Genomic DNA, 27,539 nt, shown 5'->3' on the forward strand with positions numbered 1-27,539 from the left:
ATATATATATATATATATATATATATATATTTGGGGCCCAAGCACTGAAAGTGCGGAGGCCCTATTGTTCTTCTAAGGATTATTATTATTAGGGGTCAAGCCCTGAAAGGATTTTCACGAAAGTTGGTACGTGTCATGGCCATCATGCCCTGAGGTGATATGCAGCGTTTCAGCGCAGTGCCCCCTACTGGTCAAAAAATAGAAAAAATGGCTATTTTGGCTTATAAGTCTTGAAAACTTTGGCTAAAAATCACAAACCTGGTATCTTTAGATTCAGTACGACATACCAAGTCGAATGATACCCAATTTTCCCATGTAGGCCATTTTTGGCATCTGCCATTTTGAATTTTGTCGTAAAATTCTGTATTTTATGAACGCATTGGCTTATCGTTAAGAAACTTTGTATGTGTTATCAGCACCATGCCCTGAAGGTGCCTGAGAAGTTTGGATCTGGCACCACCTAGTGAAAACTAAATTGAAATTATATAACTTTGCGAGCTTATTACTTTTGATGGCGTTGGTCTATTTTCACTGGTAGACTGGTCTCGCTATATTCATGAGGACTTGCGGAGCGCAGCGATACCACATTTGCAATGGTTCGCCTTATGGTCTGTTGCCATTTTGAAAAAAGTCCGAAAATATTTAGAGAATTGCTTTTAGGCCGTTCGTCCAATCAGAACGAAAACACCAACAATAAAATCGCTCTAAGCAAATTCTGTGAGGTATCAAATGTCATGGCAAAATTTCGATTGTAAGTGCCAAAAACAGGCCGACAAAATTAAAAGTTGTCTCCGCTTTTACGTAAATGGATTTAACTCTTAAACGGAATGAGAAATTTTCACCAAATTTGACACATGTATAAGGGCTCAATCTGAGAACACACAGAAAAAGCTCTGTAGCACCTCAATTTTCACCTACAGTCACCAGAATTGGTACATATATAGTTCTCATCAAGCTGGACAACTTTTATAATTATAGTCATTAGGTCCACCCAACAGGAAGTCGGACATTTTGGAACTTTTAAAAGTCTCTGAACTTTTAAATACTCTTCCTAGGTGATTCATGAGACTGTCACCACATTTAGACAACATTATGCCAAGACATTAAAGATGCTAAATTGCAAACAGATTTTGATATATCGAACAGTGTTGCCATGATGAGGCGGTAAATTAATGGCGAAAAATGGGAAACAGGAAGTGACACTTATCTTCTGTGTGCAATGTGTGATTTAGATCCAAATTGAGATATATGTTTAGTGTTGGGGCTAATCACATGGATTTGACTATTTTGGGTCACGGTCATAGCGCCACCACCTGGCAGCAGGAAGTGTGGCTCTTACAACAGACTTTAAATATATTCCTCTTATATTTGCCCAAATTGCTTCAGAACTGTTTAGAATAATGTAAAATGCCAAATGCATGTGTCCACCTTGCAATGCTTTCCGAAAGCCACTGGGTGGAAATGGACCAATTGTGCTTGGGCCCGTCATCGCTGCTTGCAGCTATATTTAAGTTTTGTTTCTTTTTGTTTCTGCTTTTTGTCAAGTTAGCCCTAGCTGTAACAATAGATCTAAAATAATTGTGTGTCTCTTATGAAAAGATTTTGAGAATGTGAGCTGAGAATGTGATTAGACCATTTAGTTTGACCTTCTGAGTTGGCAGACAACTAACGTCAAAGTCACACAGCAGAAAAGTCAAATAAAGTCCTCAATGGCAGTGTTAAGGAGGGCTTGCCTCTCTGTTGTCCATGACAAAGAGAAATTTCCAGAATTTATCCCTCTGTGATTAACCTTACAATGCCAAATAAGTAACATACCTGCCCTTTACAAAAAATATTAAATGATATAGCTTGTGGTTTACGTTACTTGCTAATACTTTATTGAATAGATAGTCCTACAGAGCAATGTGCTGTTTAGTATCGTACTCTGGGTAGTATAGGTAGTGTCATATAGAGCTGGATTGAGCTCTCAAAAGAGCTCTCCAGTTCATGGGGCACAGAAGAAATCTACTTGGGATGAAGTCACAACCTTGAGTTAACAACACAGATCTCAGCCATTGGGATATTTACCATTAGTCAAATATTTGCAAATTTAGAAGCTACATTTGTGGAAAAGATCCAATACACTTTCTTGTTCTATACAAATGCACATGAAATGGACATTATCTGTAGCAACAACAAATTCACCCTGTAGTCATTTGTAACATGTTCAAATGTTCAAACGTAATACAATAGTTTCAAAGTAGCATTGCCTTTTACATATGACTTCAGATGTTCTAACAAACATATAACTAATGTTGGCCTACCTGAATCACATACAGTGGTGATCATTGTGTACTCTTATCATAAAGTAATCCAAGTGCATTTTAATAAATCTCAATGTTGTTTTGTTAGCAATCTCAGTAAAGATAAATAAAACAATAAATCTTCAGTAAAGATAACGTTTTTTTTTTTTTTCTTAGAAAGTTTGGATTCTTATTAATTTTTTTATTCACTTGGTGCTGGTGATATACATAACATAGAAACAAATTAACATATGCAATACGAAGATGAGTAAAAGAAATTAGTAAAATACTAATACGTGTTTTAGGACTTATTAATATCCTATGTAATACTTAATATTTAATAAAGTTACTTATTACAATAGTTGCTTAATATTATTACAGTTATTTATTTTTTTACTATTATTATTATTCATATTAATGTATTTCATTATTTAGTTTTCTTACAAATGTCCAGTGGTAAATAGTGAGAGTCATGCTGGGAGAGGAAGGGTGTGGCATTTGCTTCTGTTCGATTTCCATACATTCACCGTGGATGATGTTGTTTAACTTTGCCTGTTTCACAACAGCTCTAAAGTGAGCCGACTTGCATGTGGCCTAACCTCCCGTGTTACTGGACCGGAGCCAGCAAAGTAAACAGACCATGATTTAGACTTCATATAAAAGTTTGTCATTTCTCCGGCTTATGCAGTCTCCGAATGAACCGCGATTGAATGAGCACACGGCATTCCGAAATGATTTATTTGGATTGTAACTGAGAAAAAACTGGATTAATAACCTGTAGGCTATATGTTTGTTCTCTGTTTTTACTACGGAGAACTTTGGACCGTTTACGATGATTTCTGCGACCTGATTTTAGTACACGTGTGAGAACACAAGAAAACAAACACGAACCTCGCGTTCTTCAGCTGGATAAAATGGTAAGGAGATTTTTTTGTTTGTTTGCTTAAAGCGCATCTGCTTTTGTCTCTGGTGTTTAATAGCACTAAAAAAAATTAACTGGTCGAGAGTTTTTGCTTGTGTCTCCAAACTTAGTAAGTGAGCTTTTACTTGACAGCATTTCTCTGGGGATCAATCGCGCGCGCGTTCCTTGGCACAAGCAGATTTGGGCATCACGGGCGTGTTTATACAAAAAATGCTGGCGCGTGCTTTAGCTAACTCGGAATGCACTTTTTAATGCCCTAAAATGCTATCTAGGTAGGTAGCTCACTGGGTTTTGAGTCACAGCCCTTTTCTGAGTAAGTGAGGGTTGGAGGTAAAGGGAGGACGTGTTTCAGAGACTGCAGATCTGTCTTGAACACAGAGAGGAGAACATCTATTATTTACGGGGAATTGGCCAGGTAGGTTAGGTTATAGTCATTTGACCTCCGCTGCTCTGTTTTTTTTTTTTTTTTTTTATTGACGGGTGTTTATTATTGTTATTTTTACAACTAGCTGCCGTTTGTCCCTTGAGTTTATGCTACTGAATTGTCAACGTGGCGCTACTAATATTTCTTCTCTCACTTAGTGTGATGTTCGTGTAATACAGCCTATTTTTTGCCCTGTGCTCATGCTACCCTTATAAATGACCATGGTAGCTACAGAGTCCACCAAAATAAGTAGTTGCAGTTATTGTTATTAAAGCATGCAAAATTAATATGGGATTTCCCTCAAACAGTGTCAGACACTTTCAGAGGCTTTCTGTTATTTTTATTTTTTGATGATAGTTGTGGCTAATTCCATGTTCCCACACTTTTATTAAAGTAACAGCAATTGTATCTATGGTATTTTGGCAGATGTTGTGGTTACCATTGTAACTTTTGTAAGGGTAATGAATTCCGCTGTACCGTTATGAATTTAAAGACTATATACAATGTCTGATTAGGGTCTGGTTCTTTGCTGACTTGAATGTTGTTCTGTTCACCTGCCAGCACCTCATGTGAATGTTCTGTTGCACATCACTAGTTTAAACCAGGGACTTAAAATGTAATATCATTTCAGTTCGTTCTTAGCATAAACTGTATTATTCTGTTCCGGTGCTAGGGTTCCGCAGCCTTCTTTCCAAATGGTAACGAGGTAGAATTAAATAAAAGATGAATACATTTATTTTTAAAATGATAGTACTCTATGCTAATGGTGGGTGATAAGAGCTTTCTGTACTGTGAAAATATACTGTAACCATTGACATCAAGCGTTTAAAATGGGTACTACAGTCCAAATTCAAAATATTGGAGGGAGTTGTCTCCCCCGCCCCCTAGTCCCCAGATTCAAAGTTCACGCGGGTTGCCAGGTTGAGGACATTCAACAGGAACGAGCAAACTGACAATGTGAAGCGACGAGCCTTACACTGTAAGTTGATCAGCTAATGTATACGTTTGCAATGTTATTATTGTTTGCAAATTATAAACCAGCTCATGTGGATTTTTTATAACTCTGTCAATGTTAGCTAAATGTATTGCTGGCTTCCATGGCTGCAGCGCTCTTTGTTTGCCCGCTAACTTGTTTCAAATCTGGCTACACAGGGTGTCGAAATACTAACGGGAAATGGGTAGTGGGCGGGATCAAACAGGCCAAAACACAAACAGAATTTCCGGCCCAGAACGGACATTTTAAAGTAGAATATACTGGCTGTAGCATTGTTTTCGGTGAAGCCAGTATTTCAGCTTAGCATGTTACCTAAATCTCTGATAACATATTATGATAATTTTATGATTTAGTACAGTAAATATATTACATATTGCACCTTTAATACTTTTCCCCAGTCCAAAAAGAGCTTTTATTGTCAACAGTCTGTAAAAATGACTCACTCTGAGCTTTAACATTTTTCTGTCATCAGACCGATGAATGCATTAACACATAACTGTATGTTTACATGTCATGACACCTCTTGGGTGATCAGAGACTTGACCTGTGAAGTTTCAATAGTGGCCCTAATCACTGCAGTCAGATCTTATTAGTTTGTTTTTATGATCCTGTCACAATAATACAAACTTTGCGAAGAGGCTGATATTGAAGGTTGGGGAGTAGAGTTGGAGAAAATGATCAGTTCTGATGTTCATTTTGCATGGGAAGTGGGGATTTCCTAAAGGCACCAGCAGTTTAATTGTAAAGCCCAAAGTATACTTTGGTCAGACGTGAATGCTAGGTGTCTGAGTACAGGACACATGATGCAAATTTCTTCATCAGCAGAGTGCTTGAGCGCTGAACACGTGTGGCATGATTTTTATAATCCCCTACCATACACTATGCATGGAATTATTTGCACTAATTAGTGAGTCCACAAGGTGGCAACATTCACACTTGAGCTGTTCCTGTCATAAAGAAGCCTTAGTAGAAGATGTAATCACAACTAAACATGTGGAGACAAAGGTGGAAACCACAACAGTTGATGTACATGTCAAGAACGTGTGTGTGAGTAGGTCAGGAGATACCTGCATTTCACTCAAAAGTAAACTTTGTAAAAAAATAGAAAATAAATATTTAAAACAAAAAGATAAAAAATTATACATTAAGTAAAAATGTAATTAAAAACAATGAATCCATGTTCTCTTGTTTTTTACCATTTAAGCACAAGAATAAACTTGACTGGCTATTGTGACACCCAGTCAAGTTTATTATTGTAATATAATACTGAATTATTATTATTATTATTATTATTATTTTGAGGATTCGATTAAAAAAAATAAATTTTTATACAATATTAATATACACTATATTGCCAAAAGTATTCGCTCATCTGCCTTTAGACGCATATGAACTTAAGTGACATCCCATTCTTAATCCATAGTGTTTAATATGACGTCGGCCCACCCTTTGCAGCTATAACAGCTTCAACTCTTCTGGGAAGGCTTTCCACAAGGTTTAGGAGTGTGTTTATGGGAATTTTTGACCATTCTTCCAGAAGCGCATTTGTGAGGTCAGACACTGATGTTGGACGAGAAGGCCTGGCTCGCAGTCTTCGCTCTAATTCATCCCAAAGGTGCTCTATCGGGTTGAGGTCAGGACTCTGTGCAGGCCAGTCAAGTTCTTCCACACCAAACTCGCTCATCCATGTCTTTATGGACCTTGCTTTGTGCACTGGTGCGCAGTCATGTTGGAACAGGAAGGGGCCATCCCCAAACTGTTCCCACAATGTTGGGAGCATGGAATTGTCCAAAATCTCTTGGTATGCTGAAGCATTCAGAGTTCCTTTCACTGGAACTAAGGGGCCAAGCCCAGCTCCTGAAAAACAACCCCACACCATAATCCCCCTCCACCAAACTTCACAGTTGGCACAGTGCAGTCAGACAAGTACCGTTCTCCTGGCAACCACCAAACCCAGACTCGTCCATCAGATTGCCAGATGGAGAAGCGTGATTCGTCACTCCAGAGAACGCGTCTCCACTGCTCTAGAGTCCAGTGGCGGCGTGCTTTACACCACTGCATCCGACGCTTTGCATTGCACTTGGTGATGTATGGCTTGGATGCAGCTGCTCGGCCATGGAAACCCATTCCATGAAGCTCTCTACGCACTGTTCTTGAGCTAATCTGAAGGCCACATGAACTTTGGAGGTCTGTAGCGATTGACTCTGCAGAAAGTTGGCGACTTCTGCGCACTATGTGCCTCAGCATCCGCTGACCCTGCTCTGTCATTTTACGTGGCCTACCACTTCGTGGCTGAGTTGCTGTCATTCCCAATCGCTTCCACTTTGTTATAATACCACTGACAGTTGACTGTGGAATATTTAGTAGCGAGGAAATTTCACGACTGGACTTGTTGCACAGGTGGCATCCTATCACAGTACCACGCTGGAATTCACTGAGCTCCTGAGAGCGGCCCATTCTTTCACAAATGTTTGTAGAAGCAGTCTGCATGCCTAGGTGCTTCATTTTATACACCTGTGGCCATGGAAGTGATTGGAACACCTGAATTCAATTATTTGGATGGGTGAGCGAATACTTTTGGCAATATAGTGTATATCCATCGTATTTACTACACATGGAGCTTTTATTTTGGCAGTAAACAAAGTGCAGTGTGAATTTGACAGTCTGGTGAAACAATGTCATTCATCTCCTTTGAATTTTTTGATTTTTATAATGACTTGTTGCGGTTACAGATCATGAGCTCATGTGTGTCTGCTCAGCCATGGTACTGCTTGAATGAGACTTGTTGCATGGCTATGTCTATTGTGGTAACACGATGGCTCGTAAAATGAAAGGAACAGTTAGACCATTCTCGCCGCCACAGCGGCTTGCGAAACTAATCGGACAGATGGGAAAATTTAGCGGTGGATGCAGATAATTTAAAAATACCAAATATCGGCTGATTTATTGGCCTCTGTGATATTTTTGTCAACCACTAAATATAATAGAAACTTAGGGGGAAAAATAAAGAATATTTTTATTATATGACCCCTTTAAAATCATTGGACTGTGAAGAGGATGTTTTGGGACTCAGGTTCATAAGATTGAAGATTATAGTTTTATGTTGAATCCCACACTCTATAGCTAAGGTTAAATTTTTGTATGTACAGTGGATTCAGAAAGTATTCAGACCCCTTCACATTTTGTTATGTTGCAGCCTTATGCTAAAATGCTTTAAATAAAAAAAAAAAAAATTCACATCAATCTACACTCCATACCCCATAATGACAAAGCAAAAAAAAAAATTTTTGATAACTTTGTACACTTATAAAAAAAGAATAAAAAACTGAAATATCACATTTACATAAGTATTCAGACCCTTAACACTGTACTTAGTTGAAGCACCTTTGGCAGCGATTACAGCCTCAAGTCTTTATGGGTATGATGCGACAAGCTTTGCACACCTTGTCGCACTGACCTGTATGTAACAATGTAAGCTTAAATTATTTAATTATATTTTTTCTTTCTTGTTCTTCCAGAGTTCTGAGGAGAAAAGTGGAAGTGTTTTTCACCGTATTGGAAATATTTTCTCTCTGAGGAAAAAAAGCAGAACCACATCAGATGACAGTAATGAAATCGTGTCGCCAAATGCCGACAGCCCAATCAAATCCCCAGTCTCAGAAGAACTGAGGCGGACCCCTAGTGGTGGTGTATACAGAGAAAATGACGATTCAGTGTTTGGGTGGGCACATAGACGAAGTCCCAGCGTGTGTAGTGTAGCCTCCCTCATTGCAGATGGAGGAGATTTACCTTTTGCTGACAGTGGCAGTAGCGGACGAGGGAGCGTAAAAGAGGTGGAAGTTATCAAGGTGAGTAGGGTCGAGACTTGCAATGATGGAAAGACCAAGCATCTTGTAACAGAGGTCAGCAGGAAGCTCAAGGTGTACCTGGAGGAGACGAGAGATGAGATCACAGACACATTACTAAAGAAATGTGCAGACCTTCCCATAAAACCCCCTGAAACACAGAAGTCCCCCGTTGTCTTAGGCAGGACAGAGAGTAAAAAGACAGTTTTGAAACCCACTATCAGAGACAGCGGGAATTACACAGCACTTGTCGGAGTGACTCTCGGTTCACAGTCGAGAAGCCCGTTGTCCTCTGACAGTCAGCATAGAGCAGAGGCAGAGACTGATAACATGGGGAAGAAAAACAGTGACAAGCGAAAGTCACGCAAACTTAGCAATGATGAGTCTCTAACTTCAACAATAGCCTCATCCCCTGAGGAGAGCTCATCGCAATCTTTTCCTTCACCTGGTCAAGTACACAGAGCAGTGTGGGCGGAAACTCACCTGACAGAGGAGGAGAGTGTGAGCTCCATTACTGATTCACTCTTTTCTGTAGAACTTGATCCAGCCAGCCTAGCGGAGAGTTATTCTGCCCTCGATACAGCTGCCATCAACACTCCTGGTCCTCCACAAGCGGCAGAGCCGGCCACCTGCACCACAAAGGCCTTTAAGAAATCAGGGCACAGCACAAAAGCACCTGAGCCCGACACTCAAGAGAGATTTATTTCTAAAGACCAGAATGCTGAGAGCTTCGAGGAGAAACGCAGAAGCTTGAAACTGTCACAGAGTGAGAACATTTTTGCTAAAAAAGTGTTTGTTAGTCCTCAGTCAAGTGTGGAGGGGGATGAACAAGCTGAAACAGAGACCCATAGTCAGACAAACTTGGAAATTTTGCAGAATATCCAGCAGGTTAAGGTGAAAATGTAAGTACTCGTCTTCTGTTTTGTTACTGAGCAGCGGGGCCTTTATTTGTGGTACAGTGCAAATTGCTGTGTGCAATATGATACTCATTTTCCCATGATTTTCACTTCGATGAAAACAGTGACTTTCAGGGCTTTCCATAGGATTAGGTTTCTCCATATGTTTAAAAGTTTGTGAAATGTTCAGTTTAAAAGTCATATTTAGTGGATTAAGATATAGCTGGTCAAAGCACTGATTAAGAACTGGAATTGTATATTTTTCTTGTATTTTAGAAACTTTAGACTTGGTGAGGATTTTCTAAGAAAAACTAAAAAGAGTGACATTAAATGAGTGTTGTCTAATGTTTAAAACCTGCTCTGGAAAAATTATTCATATGGTAAAATCTAAATCAACTGTTTTTATTCAAGTAAAAATTATTTAATATGACTAAATCTACCTGAATACATTAGGTTACACCAATGAAGGTAATTTTTAAGGTTAGATCAAGTAAATGAAAACCTACATATTTTTGCATTTAGCAGACATTTTTATCCAAAGCTGCTTATAGTGCATTCAAGCTATACATTGTTTTCAGGACAAACTGAACCAATAAGCTTGGTGTTGCTCTACCAGCAACTGGACTTATTTGTACATGATTAGTGTTAAGGCAGTGATCATCATGTAGTTTCTATAGCAGTTTTATGTGTTCTGTATGATTCATCCTTTACTCACACAAAAATAATTGCCATGTATTATGGAACGTGAATGTTTGAAATTAAGTCACAATGAATATCCAAACATGGTGTACAAGATCCCTTTTAGTTAATTAGCCCTTTTTTTAAGTCTGAGTAATTATGATGGGCTGCCCAATTGAGTGATGATGTATGTCATGCTTAAAAGTTTAAGAAGTTTAAGGAGTTTGCAATGATGATGGCAAGGTTAGAAATGCAGCCAAACAAATGTATAAGTAATGATCTGAATTAATTAGAGGTTAACAGGAACAGAGTGTGCATGGGATGGTTTAAACATGATTTGTCTGGGTTTTTCCCCCTCTTTTTTTAACAATTGTACAAATCAAATGATTATTTTATTAAAGTGACACATACTGTTGAAAGCATCAGTTCAGCAGACAATATTTTAAATCTGAATTCACTGATTCTGCCATAATTGTCTCTTAGCTCTTTAGCTCATATTGTCATCTTTCCACAGAATATCAACCACCAATAGTGTGAATGTCAAGCAATCCAACCAACAGACACATACGTCAGTAGAAGAAGTCACTGAAGGTGTGTTAAAGCATCCTCTTGATAAGGATATTGAGAGCTCCACTGAAGTTTCAACGAAAAATACAGAAGCTACAGACATCAAGGAAGAACCTTATTTCCTAGAAATGACAAGTCAAAAAGGATTATTTAATACTGCGATGAGCAGTCCTCAGAACTCATCTGTGTCACCCATGCATACAGACAGAGCAGGCAGTGGGTCAAATGGGGGATTTAAAACTAAGAACACTCCACCACAAGTTGCCCCTAAAACAAAAGCTGTGATGTCTCGAATTAAAAGCCTGTCTGAGGCATCAAAGATAGAAGTTACTACAGTAGGGAGGATTTCACAGAAACATACAGATCAAAAAGAGATTAAATCTCCAACTGCAAAGGAGCAACCAGTTACATTCAATAAAACAACTGACATCAAGTCCAAAATTCCTAAGAAGACAGCACAAGTGGTTCTTTCAAAACCAAAGAAAGTGGTAGAGGGTGTTACAGTATTTGATTTGCCCTCAAAAGCTGAAGGTCAGAAGAACACCAAATGTCAGAGTGAGGCAGGATCAATAAGTTCAGCGCAGAAGATGTCACCCACTAAATTAGTGGAAGAGAAAGATGTTTTGGACACTTCAGTAACACCAAAAACGTCTCAATCCACTAAAGAACAGGTCACGCTTTCAAAACCTAAAAGAAGTCTAAAGAAATCAGTCTCTGATGATAAATATGATAAACCTCCATCCTCTCCACCCTCAATGGAGAATTCTGGTTCAAAATTTAACACCGAATTCAGAGCATATAAAGATATCCAACGGTCAAAAACACAACCGTCAGTTGTAGGTGACAGAAGTCCAACATCAAAGAGTAGTTTTCACTACTCAAAGAGTAAAATGACTGAGGCAAAAGTCAAATCAGGTGACACTGGTAGCAAAACAGCTACACACGACAACAAAGCCGAGACAAACTCACTTTCTTCCTCAGTGCCAGCCAGTAACCATTCAGAGCAGAAAATTGAAAAGCAGAAGCCTACAAATGAAATCCAGCTCAGTGGGCCAAAGAGTCCCAAAAAATTAATGAATGATATGCTACCAGCAGGAAGGAAACTTCCTCAAATGACACCAACGGGTCTTCTGAAACCCTCAGATGAAGAAGCTGCCCATGGAGAAAATGAATCATATCAACCATCTTCACTGCAATTTGCCAAGCCACAGAGAAGTGAGTCATCCCTGGTTACTGGTCCTGTCAGTGACGGCAAATCTTCTAGATTTGAACAAACCACTAGAAATGTTGTGGTTAAGGCATCACCAGAGTTTAATGCAAATGGCCTTTTCAAGGAGGTGGGTGATTTTCCATCTGCAGCGTCACGTCTCCAAAGTCCCACTAAACCCAAACCCAAGAGAGATTTTAAGAAGACAGACCAAACTGCAGCTTCAGATCCAAATATAGACACAGTCGAGAAGATGGCAAGTTTTCCCATTACACCAACAGCCTTTCTTAAATCTAACAGTGACACTGTCAAAGTGGAAAATATTGATGAACAACTGAAAGCCACTTCTGAGATAAAGAATGGTGAAAAATCTGGGGATGCTGAGAATGAAATCAGACCAGACATGCCACTTTTAAAAAACAGTGATTTACAATCCATCCAACAACAGACAGAATCAGATTTACTGGTTCCATCGGACTCACATGTCCATGTAACACCAGACAAAGAATCGGGTGTTGTTAAAGAAAAGTCTCTTGTTAAAAATGGCAAGGTTGGGTTGGAAAAAGAGAATTGTGCCCTTGATAAGGCAGATGAAATTTCCACAGTTCCAGAGATGGGTCATTATACACCCTGCGATCTGAGCACTCAAGGGAATGAGCTGTCTTGCTCTTCTCAGGAAAGCCCATCCATCCAACAACAGACTGAATCAGAACTACTGGTTTCATCAGACCCACAAGTCCAAGTTGCACCAGAAGAGCAATCAGATGTTGTTAAAGAGAAGACTCTTGTTAAAAATGCCCAGGTTGGGTTGGAGAAACAGAACTGTGCCCCTGCAAAGGCAGATTATATTTTCACAATACAAGAGACTGGTCAGTACACATCCAGTGATCTGTGCACTGAAGTTATGGAGCAGTATTGCTCTTCTCAGGAAAAATCCTTTGCCATCATTTCAGAGAATTTATCTGAGACAACCCAGAAGATTAAAACCAAAGAACACAGTGTGGAAAACTCTGTGACAACTGCTCAGTTAGGTGACACAAGTAAATCTCCAAACCCGGAGTGTGTCAAACTGAATAAGATTAATAAATTAAACGAAGTTGTTGAGATGCCAGTAGCGGTGATAGGTCCAGAGGCTTCCTCTAAACCAGAACCTGTTCAAAATTACAATCAGACTTTAGAGCAGAAACGTCCATCACTAAAAATACTAGATAAACAAACTTCCAAACTGGATTTAAAGAGTGAAGTTCAAATTAAAAATACAGAATCCCATGTGAAAATCAAGGACCCTATAAAGGCTAAAGATAAAATGCCAGCTAATAACTTACAAAAAGTGAAACCACCAGCTGACCAAAGTCTTCACCAGTTTACATCTCAGAATCTTCCTTTTAACCCCACAATCCTCTCAAAAACTAACAAGGCACCATCGAGTTGGTTAGATGTTGACCAAAGTTTTGAGAAGAAGAAAACAGAGAGACGAATGGATTGTTCTGCAAGTGATGATAATCTGCTTGACACTTCTGATGATTTTGAGGATTTCATTTGCAACATCAAGAAGCACTGTTCACCTTTCTCTTTACCGCCCAGAAAACATGGGCAGAACAAGATTCCATCCCCGCCTTTCGCCATGCCTGCCATTAAAGAAGATCATTTTGAGAAGATATTTGATCCAGAACAGTTCCAGTTTGGTACAAGAAAAACTGCGGGACCTAAAGAGCCCTCTCCAGCCATGATTATCAAGAAAGAAAATGAAGAGACAAAAAACAACCCACCATCCAAACGGTCGGAGGACAGCCTACTTTATAAAGCTCTCTCCTCAAGACGGGACCAAGGCAAAGCTGAAAAGGTTGCAATCACTGAGGAGAAAAATTATGGTGAAAACCAGAACATCACAGATGGATCTGGAAAACTCTCCTCAAGGTTGGAAAGAATGTCAATCATCTCAAACCTCATGAAATCTCCAAATGTGTCTAGAAAAGCCAGAACTGAACCCAGTTCTCTCATTAATGGCATTCAGTCACCCGCAACACCACCTCCAGAGCCAGTGCCAATCTTAGGAGAGAAGGAGGACATGCCTCTATCACATGCTGTCAGAACTCAAAAAGAATGTCTTGGTAATTTGCTAGATCAAGGCAATGTAACAGGCAAAATTGTTGATTCAATAAAGAGTCCATCCACACCTCCTCCTCTTCCGACTTTCTCAGAAGTCAAGCTGCCTGACTTTTTAGAGAAATACATGAATGAAGGCAAAGGATCAAATGCAATGAGTCAGCAAAGGCCTGACACCAGTTCTCTTTCTCCACTGGATGTTAGCAGCACTTCTTGCACTTTCACTGCAAACATGGGCCAGCAAGGCATTTTAGGATTAACATCTCCATCTAACACTATTCAACAGTTGCCACTGCCTACACCCACCAGCCTTTCACCAACATGTGCAGAGGTGAGTGTGATGTTGAAACAGTACAAAATGTCCTCTATGTAAAAAAAAAAAAAAAAAAAAAAGTTTTTTTGTTGGAGCCATAGCCTAGTGGTGAGCATGCTAGCTCTGACAAATTAGCTATATACAGTCTGTACAGATATACAGTATATAAAGAACAATGTGTGTGTGTGTATATATATATATATATATATATATATATATGTATATATACTTATTAATGTAATTTCACAGCACATGCATTGTTTTTAATATAGTTTTTGCTAGTGGTCGACCGATATATCGGCAAGGCCGATAAATTTTCCTCTTTGGCCAATTTGTTTCTTGAGGGCACTGAGAATCGCCTGCTTGCATGTAAAGCAACTGAGACATGTAAACGAACAGTCACAGTTCGTTTTGTTGTTACGTGCCATCGTGTTACTACAATTATAGACCGGTGTGCAACACAGTGTCATTTAAACAGTCTGCATATCCGCCGATAAATTTTCCTCTTTGGCCGATTTGTTTCTTGAGGGCACTGAGAATAGCCCGCTTGCATGTGAAGCGACTGAGACATGTAATGACCAGTCATGGTTCATATTGTTGTTACGTGCCATTGTGTTACTACAATTATAGACCGGTGTGCAACATTTAAACAGTCCGCATATCTTTTTGATCTGTGTGTTTCTCGTTTAAACAGATGTAATAACCCAACCTCACACAACTTAAGCATCCTGTGGAGCGCTCATTTATCTTCCTCTAAAGCACATATTCTAACAGTCTCTCCTCAACAGTTCCCTGTCACTTTTCTAATGATAAAAGGCAAATATAAATAAAACTAATATCATATACCATCTGCAAATATGCGCATATCTCGTTTAAACGGATGTAATTCACGAACTTCACAAAAATCCAGCATTTTCTTCCTGTCTAGCGCTCATCTAATATCTTCCTCTGAAGTGCATATTCTAACAGCCAGAATCAAAACTTCAGGATCAGGATCAAAAGTTCCTCTGATTCACAAATCATAACGACAATCCAAGCAGGCGATCCAGGTCGTTTAAACTGTCAGGAGATTGCTGCTTGTGCTGGATCCGCACGAGCGCGTGAGTGCAAACGAAGTCTTTCTAGCACTGTCGGCCATGTTTGGAATGCTCTCGGGAGATTATTTCCAGTCATGAAAGTGCAGCTCCTATCTACTTGAATGGAGAAAGACTAAAATCTCCAAAATGGTTGGTCAAGATTACGATCAAAGAACATATTTCAAATCAGCAGTAAAATCTGACAACACAGGTAACAATGGTGCTGCTTTACCTTAGATTCCGCTAAAAAAATGCCATTTCCCCATCTTTTATAGCTAATGTGCATGCGTGTTCTCAAGTTGATTGACCGCTGATGTCTGTATCTAAAAGGTGATTGGCTCTTTTACCTGTAAGGCGGGACTTCCTTTCTACATCCGTTGACCGTTGGCTGCAGTTGGGCATTCTAATTTTTCCCTTTCATTTTAATAGAAGTGGCCCATCTCTGCTAAATAGCCTCTGGTGCAACTTCAAGGTAAAAGAGCTTCACGTGCTCCGAGTAAATGTCTTATTCACTATGCACTGTATGTACAATTGGTTTGATTCGGTATTTTTTAAGAAAATGCGATTGCTAACTGTACTGTCATTTCCTTCTTCCTAACATATTAACAATTTCTTCATGTGCAAATAAATTACTAAAATTTGATGACTAAAAAATCAGAAGAAACTGCTAACTACCATTTAAAATACTATATTATTTTTTAGATAATTTTTTACAAAGATAATGTTTTGTGTGAAATTGAGTAAATATAGTGCTAAAGAGTTTATTTATTTTTATTTTTTTAGCAATTTTATATTTATGTTATTTACTATATTAAATTATGTTATATATCAGCCTATCGGCCACCATGCTCTCTGGATATCGGCATCGGCCATTAAAAAAATCATATGGGTCGACCACTAATTGTTGCAGGGATGCAGTGAAGAGTTGCTTCACCTTTAAAACTGCTTTGATTGTCTCTACCTGCCTGGTCTTTTCTCTCAACAGTGGAATTTTTGTTGGTCTTGTCTCTATGCCACAAGAGGAATGTTAAACCCTCTGGGCTTTAGCTTTTTCTTCTTCTTCTTTTTTCATGTAGGACAGTACTTTATCAGTGCTGAGAACTGTTTTTAAACTGAAGGTCCAGTCTGTTTTACAAAATAGTTTTAAAAATCATTAAGAACAGTTCTTCCTAATGGAGATAATATTAGAATATTAACTGAGATTTTTAATTCCTAGACACCCACTGTAAGAGGCTTCCACAGACGCCCTGGAAAGGTATGGCAAAATTAAAAATGTTACACATTCAATAAATCAAATCTTTGGGGCCTGGGTAGCTCAGCAAGTATTGACGCTGACTACTACCCCTGGAGTCGCGAGTTCGATTCCAGGGCGTGCTGAGTGACTCCAGCCAGGTCTCCTAAGCAACCAAATTGGCCCGGTTCCTAGGGAGGGTAGAGTCACATGGGGTAACCTCCTCGTGGTTGCTATAATGTGTGGTTCTCGCTCTCGATTGGGCGCGTGGTGAGTTGTGCGTGGATGCCGCAGAGAATAGCATGGGCCTCCACACGCGCTACGTCTCCGCGGTAACGCGCTCAACAAGCTATGTGATAAGATGCGTGGATTGACGCTCTCAGATGCGGAGGCAACTGAGATTTGTCCTCCACCACCCGGATTGAGGTGAGTCACTACGCCACCACGAGGACTTAGAGTGCATTGGGAACTGGGCATTCCAAATTGGGGAGAAAAGGGGAGAAAATAAAAAATAAATAAATCTAATCTTTGGTAAATATAGATTAAAATAAATGTATAGTTTATTGTTGATTTCCAGTTCATTACCTTCTTTTACCAATGCAAGGTGATACTAGCCAGTGATTCTAGCCACAAATATCAGCAGAGGGTTGAAATGTTTATTGTTCCTCTGAATCCTGTTTATAGATTGTGATATACCAGCAAGCTCAGTTTGGCGGAGAGGCATATGAGGTGTTCAGAGATTTAGAAGATGCCACCTCGCTGAATCTCTCTCCAGTCATATCCTTAAAGGTCGTCAGAGGATGGTAAGAATACTTTTGTGTAAAAACATTAAGACTTCTCTGAATGTTACAAATCTTGACATACTTTGAGGAAGTTTTTTTAAGGTTTGATTCATTTTAAAAGCACACTCCAAACTCATCTGACTGCTCTCAGACAACCAAAGAATCAAAGGTGTCATTGAAATATGAATATGGTTTGATCTGTGCTTATTTTGCTGCTCTTACATGCAACATTTATCACTTATCACCTTTTTGGTCATAGAAATGCATGCACAAATATCTTTTATTAAAATGAGCCATAACAAGAATGAGGAACAAGGCAAATCACATGCTGTCTCCATTATGATAATAAATCTGTTGAAGGTTTTATAAACCTACTGATGTTTCCTGTCTTTTCCATGTTAGCTGGCAGCTATATGAAAAGCCAGGCTTCCAGGGCCGTTCTATCGCTTTGGAGGAGGGGCCAGCAGAAGTTGCAAATGAGTGGGCGGAAACAGAGCCCGGTGGGGAGGTAGGGCCAAATGGCTTGCCACTCCCAACCACACCCATGGTCATTGGCTCCATTAGACTTGCATTGAGGGTGAGTCCAACATAAGGCAGTTTGTTCTGGATTAATTCAGGACTGTAAGAGTAACATGCAACAGCAGTTGACCTCAGTACTGAGACAATTTCTCAAAACCCTTAAATGAATCTAATTTTCATAAAGTCTTATTTTCATCATCAAAAATATAAAATCATTTTGTTTTCAGCTTATCATTGCTAACTTGCACTGATATTGTCCTCTCAGGACTACAGTCTACCAAAAATCGACTTGTTCACAGAGCTGAATGGGATGGGCCGGATGTCTTCATTTTGTGATGACACCATAGAGATCAGTTCGTTTGGTATTCCTCCAAGTACTGGGTCCATTATGGTCCATTCTGGAGTGTAAGTGAGGTTCTGATCCTAAATATATTGCCAGTGCTGCCATTTTTAAGGGATCTTGTTGAAAACGCAACTATTTAAAGTTGTGCAACACCAGTATATACAGTACAGTACATAAACATTGCTTTGCAATTCTACAGCTTTATGACATTGTTAATTTTTACCACGGTGATAACATGAGATTGTATTTGAGATAAGAAAAACTAGATCTCTCAATGAGGTGAAAGACATGCTTTATATTTGACATCACTGCATGATAATATTGAAAGTTTTGAGGTTAAAGCATATGACTTGTGATTGGAGCTGAGAAACTGGAGAGAGCAAGTGTGTGTATGTGTGTGTGTGTTGGAATGTTGTTTTCCTGTTGTTGCCTGTTGGATGGAGATGGTATTTTGGAAACGTTTTTTTCTGCCTTGTTTGTTCATTACCATAACTTTCACAAGCCTGTTTTACATTTTGAAATGAAAGTTATATTTTGGGAGATTGCAAAACCATATTCAAATTTTACAGATTATCTTTTTGTTTTATAACTGTTGTATAAAATTACTGTTGAAATTAACACCCACTGCACATCTCCAGTTACATCCAGTTAGTCTCGTGTGTGTGTGTGTGTGTGTGTGTGTCTTATCTATCATTAGCTTGCTATAAAAACAATAGAAGTCAAAACCAACATGTCCCTCTTTGTGTGAAGATGGCTGGTTTTTAGTGATCCAGGTTTCCAGGGTCTCTTGGCCGTATTGGAGGAAGGAGTATATCCATGCCCTGAGAACTGGGGCTTCCCGACCCCCTTTGTTGGATCACTGCGGCCTCTGAAACTGGTGATTACACACTTATCTCACACTCATCCTGCCCTATTTTTAATTCTGTCAGTTGTGAAACAAAGTTTAGTAGCATAGGTTCCATATAATTGAAGATTTGTCTTTGTAAACATAAATAATTGTTCCTTGTCCTCCCTGCAGGGTGAAATTAAGGTGGAAAATCCCAATGAAACTAAGGTGAGTTGCGAGTTGGATCACATTAAAATAAAATATGTAGGTAATCTAACTGAGAACAATTTAACACGACTAATGAAAGAATAATAATTTAATCTTATGTTTGGGGAAAGACTTTCTGAACACCTTGACATTAAATGTACCTGTTTTTACAGGTAATGTAGCAGTCAGGGCTCTGGACCAGACTGAGCATGCAAAGAGGCAGGGTTGGTCTTTGTTCTTGGCATGCTCAGCCCGTGCCAGCATTTGTTTGATTTCTGAGCCATGAAAGTTTGGAGGCATTGTGTCTCACACACAGTCCAACTTTTAAAATGTAGTCATGTATTATATGTCAGAGGCATGTATGTGTACATTAAAAATAAATAATATAGAAAACATCACAGAATGTTGATTTCCCACCAAAAATGATGTAATTTCCTGAAGGATGGTAATATTAAGGAAATTGCTTTTGTTAGATAAAACACAGATTTACAGAACAAAAGACTAATAGGATGGAAAGTGAAATTAAGGACATAGTAAAAACCTATAAAATAATTACCAATTAAAACCATATTTCCAAGAAAATATGTTTTGTATAAAAGATTTTAATTAGAGAAAGTAATTTTTCTTAATGGACTGCCATTTGTCTTCTTAAAAGTTAGTTCATTGTTCCCTGTACAAGGCAAAAAAATTGCATAATGTGCACAAACCTAAGGAAATTGTTTAAAATGTACCCCTATGTTCACTATATCAGGGTTCCCACGTGTCCTGGAAAACCTGGAAGTTTGCAATGTAGTTTTCCAGTCATGGAAAAGTAATGGAAAATTTGAAAAATATCTAAATGTCCTGGAAAATATTTTCGTATAGTAAAACTGTTTAACTGTATTGCTAACAAGGTTTTTGTTACATGGTAATGATCGGGACTCCGAATAGGAGTCAAATACACAAATTTGTATCATTTTGTTACTGCCGATGCCTGCGCATTGTGAAACAACATCAATGGTTAACTGATGAACGAATGAACGAATTCATCACATACTTTATCCACTCATCTGCTTTCATCTCTGCTTTGCTCCGACGAAATAATTTAAGTATTGTTATAGTACCTAATAAGAATTTTTTTTTTGTGTTAACCACAAAAACATTTAAAATACATATTTTAGACAATGATGATGGTCTGACTATGGATTTTTTTGACAACTAATTCACACCCTGAATTGGTAGCGTGGTGATTCACCCTTCACACCTCGGGACGTGAATACATTTTTAATAATTCAACAATCGGAGTCTGCTTATACCATGGCCACCACATGTAGTATGTGGAAATCATGGATGGAATTACGGAGTCTAGTAAAAAAAAAAAAATGCAGAATGTCAAGGAATATGACATATTTGGACAAATATTAATGTTTAAATGCACAATAAATCTAAATTAAAATTACAATATGTCCCAGTGTGATAATTCAACTGCAGAATTATGTGATTTAATTGAATAAATATATAATCTGCAAGTGATGCGCACTTCAAATTGAATGTGTGAAGCCGACCGCTTGTGAAAATACTTCATCACGATCATCACGCCCGCTCTTATGTCTGTGAGATGACAGAGAGGAGAGCACTCAGAAGTTTGCTGCACATACAGACTATGTATTTATTTAATTAAATCACAGCTTTATGGGGATTAATAATTACACTGGGCCATGGAGCAAACTGCTTATCTGGAGGTGAGAAACTACCATCAAAAACACACAGAAACGGCAAAATAAAAGCTAAATTTAAATGGACGCATGTGTTTTTGCTTAAAAATTACACTTGTTGAGCACATTAAAGTGTCCTGGAAATGTCCTAGAAAATTGTGCTTTGAAAAGAGTTGGAGCCCTGTTTATTGTGATACAAGAAAACTAATATGATTTCCACGTTTAAAAATTGTGAGTTTAATACACTGGCGGCCAAAAGTTTGTAATAATGTACAGAGTTTGCTCTTATGAAAAGAAATTGGTACTTTTATTCACCAAAGTGGCATTCAACTGATCACAATGTATAGTCAGCACATTAATAATGTGAAAAATTACTATTAAAATTTGAAAAAAAATAAATAAATCAGAAATTCTTGAACTACTTAAGAGTTCTCATAAAAATCCTCCATGTGCAGCAATGACAGCTTTGCAGATCTTTGGCATTCTAGCTGTCAATTTGTCCAGATACTCGCAAGTCTTGTCGGGCACTTTTCACGCACCTTACAGTCTAGCTGATCCCACAAAAGCTCAATGGGGTTAAGATCCATATCACTCTTTTCCAGTTATCTGTTGTCCAATGTCTGTGTTTCTTCTCCCTAACCTTTCTTTTTGTATTTCTGTTTCACAAGTGGCTGTTTCTTTGCAATTCTTCCCATAAGGCAAGAGTCTTCTCTTTACTGTTGTACATGACACTGGTGTTGAGCGGGTAGAATTCAATGAAGCTGTCAGCTGAGGACATGTGAGGTGTCTATTTCTCTAACTAGAGACTCTGATGTACTTATCCTCTTGTTTAGTTGTACATCTGGCCTTCCACATCTCTTTCTGTCCTTGTTAGAGCCAGTTGTCATCTGTCTTTGAAGACTGTAGTGTACACCTTTGTATGAAATCATCAGTTTATTGGCAATTTCAAGCATTATATAGCCTTCTTTCCTCAAATCAATGATTGACTGACGAGTTTCTAAAGAAAGCTGTTTCTTTTTTGCCATTTTTGACCTAATATTGACCTTAAGACATGCCAGTCTATTGCATACTTTGGCAACTCAAAAACAAACACAAAGACAATGTTAAGCTTCATTTAATGAACCAAATAGCTTTCAGCAGTATTTGATATAATGGCAAGTGATTTTCTTGTACCAAATTAACAATTTATCATGATTACTCAAGGATAAGGTGTTGGAGTGATGACTGCTGGAAATGGGGCCTGTCTAGATTTGATTAAATATGACTTTTTTCAAATAGTGATGGTGCTGTTTTTTACATCAGTAATGTCCTGACTACTTTGTGATCAGTTGAATGCCACTTTGGTGAATTAAAGTACCAATTTCCTTCTGAAACAGCAAAATCTGTACATTATTCCAAACTTTTGGCCGCCAGTGTATGATAGTGATATGAAAATGTACTGTATAACAGGAATGACCCTGACAATTATTTAATTGGAACTGAATATTGCTAAAGAGGAACAATCAAAGTTTATGGCAGTTTAATCAAATGTCAGACAGGGGCAGAAGTACAAAGTGAATTAAGCTTATTATGGACTAAGGAAGCAGGGTTAGTTTGTGTGAACTGTATCTCAAAAAACTGAGGGTGTGTTCACACTTGGCAGGTTTGGTTAGATTAAAACGTACTCTGGTGCGATTGCTCTGTTAGTGCGGTTCATTTGAACAAGTGTGAATGCTGCCATCTGAACCTTGGTGCGCACCAAACAAACGGACAATATTCAGGGGGTCTCGGTCTACTAACAAAAGATCTCTGGTGCGGTTCTCTTGATATATGAATGCAACATGGACCAAAGACGTCTAAACGGACCAAAAACAGGAAGTAATTTGCCTTTAATACTGACCTCAAGCATACCTGGTTCTTCTCATCATAGGAGCTATGTTGCCCATTATAGTTAAAATACCACCATATATACATATATAAATCCGACGAGCGCATTTAGCCCAGCAGCCAGCATTTTTTTTGGATGTTCGGCAAGTTCCATCACAAAATATATGTTATAAAAGCTGTCGAATCAGGTTGTGACTTTTTCCCTGTTGCCTTTTGTGTTGTTTGTTTTTCCTGTTGCTCCCAATCTTTCGTTAGGTTCGGTGTTAAAAATGCCAGTGTGAATGCTAAGCGAACCAGGACTAATGTATCATTTTCTTTTTTGGTCCGAACCAAGAGAACCAAACTACAAGTTTGAACACACCCTGAATCTCAGAGTTTTATGTGAGCAAGTGCCTGACATTCCAGAACTCATGTTTGATGGACTGGGCTCTGAGCACAGTAGACAGGCCTTGAGCCGACTCTGCCTGAGGCTCAGGGGCACTGAAGAAACAATGCCCACAATTCAGAATATTCTCCCCATGGGTGTACACATAAAAACACACCAGTCCAATGCTGAATATATTCGATTATTTGCTGTATTATAAAGGATCTCCAAGATCTCTGTAGCTTTTGGTTATGTTAAAGTCTGTCATATCAGAAGAAAAGTCTGGGCCAGGGCCACACATACATGGGTATTCCATATTGTCAGCATTTATTTGTCACAGTCTAGATTTTTAATTATACTGCGTTTTGAGAAAACATGAGTTAATAAAGTTTACAGCATGTTATTTTACAAATACAAATTATTATTATTTTTTTTTTAAATCAGGCGGTGCTGTATGAAAAGCCGATGTTCCAAGGGGAGTGCATCGAGATTGAAAGGGACATTTACAGCTTTGATGAAGAAGAGGAAGACAAGAGTGCAGAAAAGGAGAGAGAAAGTCCTGACAGTATCTCTGTGCAGAAGAGCAAGAGGCTCAGTTCTGTGGGCTCATTGAAAATTCTGAGTGGCCTGTGAGTGGATTTATATATTTTAGTCCATTTTAGAACACAAAACTGGCGATATTAGATATTCCCCCTGTATTCTCATAACCGTAGTGAAAGTCTCATTCGACTTGCTGTAATGCGAAATATATATATATTTAATTTATTTGTTTAATTTTTAAAATATTTATAAATCATGATAGCCTACTATGTTGAGGCATTGAATAATGCTGATTATATAAAAAAAAGTTTTATTTTACTAGTCATAAGAATTATCATTCACTCAAAACAAATTATTTTAATATTCATGCATTTCAATTTCATAACAAAATTACATCAAATTTAATTGAGTAATCTTAAAAAAAAAAAAATTTTTTTTTATTAATTTACTTTTTTGTTAAACATTGCACAATTTAATTTGATGGTTTTTATTTAATTACATTTTTTGATTTATTACAATCTTTAAAAAAGGCTAAAATATTTTTTTGAGCATTAACAATAATGACAATCAAAACTCATATAACTGATAAACATTTTTCTGTATGCATTGTTCATGAAAATGTATGGGGTGAAATGTACTTAAGTTTAGTAAAAAAAATTAAATAATGTTAATGCAAAAACAAAACAAAAAAACATAATTTTCTTTATGCAAAATGTACTATCCTTATTTGTTTATTTATATTTTGGGGTGAAATGCAACCTGGACATGTTTTCATGTGATTTACCCTATTATCTTTGGATCTGACAGTGATTTGTGTTTTGTTTGTTTATATACACAGCTGGGTCGGCTATTCAGCACCAGGATTTGATGGTCACCAGTATCTTCTGGAGGAGGGAGAGTATGCAGACTTCACTGACTGGGGTGGACTGGGAGACAGGATCTTCTCTATATGTCCTATATTAGCAGTATGTACACAGAAACCCTCACTGAATTACATGATGAAGATGAGTATTAGATAAATGGTGCACAGCATTACCACGTCACAGCAAGGAAGACCTGATATCAAAATCTACTTTTTACTATATCACACAGTACAAAACCTTGTATTTGCATGAGGTACAGTGCTTTTTTCTTAGAGTAGTGAGGTTGTAAGTCATTTCATGGTTTTGTGTCCTGTAGGATTATATGACTCCTCATGTAAGAATGTTCAGCGAACGAGAGTTCAGTGAAAGAGGGATGAATGTGGACCTGCTGGAACCTGTCATCAACATGGAAAACACTGGCTTCGGCATAAAAACGCAATCTATGGAAGTCCTCTCTGGCGTGTGAGTGCCTATTCCTTTCTTTTCTTCAATCATTTTCTCTCCATTCATCACTAATCTTTCCTTTCTCAGGTGTCACAATTTATCTCTTTCTCTTTCTATCTTTCTTAGCCCTTGAACTTAGTGAAGTACTAAATCTATCAGTGAAATCTTTAATGACCCATTTTGCCATCTGTCTACAGTGTTTTTTATATTTGGTGAACATCATTTTGGAAAGAGACAGTTATCCTAATTTAAGGGATATTTATTATTGTTTAATTGCTGCATGTATTTCTAATTACAAGAGGACAGTTTTGTCAAATAGTTCACCCAAAAATTTAAATTGTCATCATTGAATCACTTTCATGTTGTCCCAAACCTGTATCTCTTTCTTGAACTCAAAAGGTGATGTTAAGCTGAATATTAGCCTCAGTCACCATTCACTTTCATTGTATGGAAAAAAGATGGAAGTGAATGGTGACCGAGACTATCAGTCTCTTAACATTCTACCTAACATCTCTTTTTGTGTTCCACCACAGAAAGAAAGTCATACGGGTTTGGAACGACATGAGTGTCAGCAAATGATGACAGAATTTTCATTTTTGGGTGATCTATCTCTTTAATCTATAAACTAGATCATCTGATCATCATCTATAAACTAGATCTGAGTGTAATCAATGAAATCGTGCAGTCTGTGATTCACTTCTCTGTACCTCCTATATTTGATAATTTTAAAACAGTCTCATGTCTGCTCTGATGAGAATGTAAAGGAGTGGCTAGATGGCTGAGGTGTCCTGAGGCACACTAGTTATCTTTTAATCAAAGACTTTGTAGTCAAGGTGTGGCATACACTCCTACAGCCTCTCTCTCCTCTCTTTTACATGCAAATAGACACACAAAAATATCCTGTCTCACAAAGACAATATGGCATTCAAACACACTCATTCGCAGGCAGGCATGCCACTGTAGTGCTGTATAAGCAGTGAAGGGTGTGACTGCTTTATATGATACAGATAAAAAATGTGAATATAAGATAAAACTGCAAATCGCTCTAATCTGATCTTGTTTGGTTTACATAACCCAGTTTATTTTAAAGAGGGTGACACACTAACCAGACACTACCTACAGTCAAAAAGTCTTTCTTAATGTCTGAGAGAAAATTCTTAGTGAAAGTTGACTGGTGGGTGAAGATGTTGCTCAAAATAACCTAATATTATGGATCCATCAGTAAAAAATCCCATTCATTTTCTCTATAGAGAAATTCTTCTTCTTTTGGCTGCTCCCATTAGAGGTCACCACAGCTCATCCGTGATCCGCATATTTGACTTGGCTCTCTATAGAGAAATTGAATTTTAGAAATGTTTAAACTGTCCAAGACAGACCTACGTTTAGCTCTAATAATAGTGCTTCTGTAGTCATAAGTCACTGTGATTTTAAAATATGAATTTATATATTGCTACTAGGGCTGAAACGATCAGTCAATGTTTAGTCAACGTTATCGGTAACGTCGACAATATAAAATTGTCGACAAAATATTTTGTTGTCAAATAGTCATTTGATGTCATTTAACGTAACATGAGATCACATTAAACTCTAATGATGACGCACGAGAGCAGCACTGCAGCTCGCACCTGACTGAGGAGAGGAAGAAAACACAGCTCACGGTCCAGATGCACTCTAAACTTTCCAAACAGCTTCAGGTGATGTAGATCGCAAAGTATGAGGGAATTATACAAAAATACCAAATAAGTAAATACAGAAGCACTCTCGTTGTGAAATGAGTGAAGCCGGAGCTTGCGTGTCGAGTGTCTTTAAAGGAAACACCCTGGCGTTACATCTTTAATGCAGTTATATTTATTGCGTTATAGCTTTATTAAAGTTCAAATAATATGCAGTTCATGTAAATAAGTACAAACTCCGAAACTAGCATTTCTTTGTGTGATCAGCGCCTCTTCTATGAGTTGCGCGAAGTGTCCCGGTCTAAGGGGGAGAGATTGAATCTGCACCCAGCTGTTGCACACTCTGACGCGGGGACGCTCATCCCCATCACGCGCACTTGCCGCAGCTAGATTATAAAGTGATGGCTCGTGACTTATTGAATCATAATATATGTGTCACTGTGCATTTCTTATCGTGAAGAAAATTGGCAATATGCAGCTTTATTAATAAGAGAGAGTTAAAGATGGATTGAAGTGAACAAAAAGGTGAGAGAGGGTGGTTTTCGCCCCATTATACACTGCAACAAAATACATTTCTGATTTGTTTTTGTTTTGGCTTGTTTTCCTATATAAATATCTAAAACTCCTTTTAAAACAATATACGTTAGCAGCTATACTGCAGAAGAAATTTTTTTTTTATCTGAGAATGGATAAAATCAATCCGGTCAACTTGCGGGGTGGAGCTTTCCATATCAATAGCATACACTACGGCGAAGCAAGGGGTATCAGGATAAGCCAGGTGTAGCTACGTATCGGTATTTTGCAAGACATGTTCTGTTTTCGGATGCAAAGCTGCAAAAGGACAAATGGTGAGCCTTCATGTATTACCAAAGGATCT

At 38.2% G+C, this 27,539-nt stretch overlaps 2 protein-coding genes across 2 annotated transcripts in view; one reads left to right on the forward strand and one right to left on the reverse strand.

Moving 5' to 3' along the window:
* The window catches only part of LOC127411583 (reticulon-4-interacting protein 1 homolog, mitochondrial-like), a 180,361-nt gene that overhangs the window by 136,957 nt on the left and 15,865 nt on the right, over positions 1-27,539 (reverse strand). The gene's annotated exons all lie outside the window — the stretch shown is intronic.
* Positions 1-27,539, forward strand: part of LOC127410818 (uncharacterized) — a 61,705-nt gene that overhangs the window by 28,447 nt on the left and 5,719 nt on the right. The window contains exons 3-13 of the mRNA XM_051646017.1: positions 8,141-9,369; positions 10,556-14,252; positions 16,527-16,565; positions 17,226-17,344; positions 17,726-17,900; positions 18,108-18,247; positions 18,936-19,062; positions 19,204-19,239; positions 23,587-23,771; positions 24,521-24,647; positions 24,862-25,007. Of these exons, the coding sequence (XP_051501977.1) occupies positions 8,141-9,369; positions 10,556-14,252; positions 16,527-16,565; positions 17,226-17,344; positions 17,726-17,900; positions 18,108-18,247; positions 18,936-19,062; positions 19,204-19,239; positions 23,587-23,771; positions 24,521-24,647; positions 24,862-25,007 (6,020 nt within the window). The remainder of the gene's footprint in view (positions 1-8,140; positions 9,370-10,555; positions 14,253-16,526; positions 16,566-17,225; positions 17,345-17,725; positions 17,901-18,107; positions 18,248-18,935; positions 19,063-19,203; positions 19,240-23,586; positions 23,772-24,520; positions 24,648-24,861; positions 25,008-27,539) is intronic.

This window comes from Myxocyprinus asiaticus, chromosome 20 (assembly GCF_019703515.2).
Source record: "Myxocyprinus asiaticus isolate MX2 ecotype Aquarium Trade chromosome 20, UBuf_Myxa_2, whole genome shotgun sequence".
NCBI classification, from domain to species: domain Eukaryota; kingdom Metazoa; phylum Chordata; class Actinopteri; order Cypriniformes; family Catostomidae; genus Myxocyprinus; species Myxocyprinus asiaticus.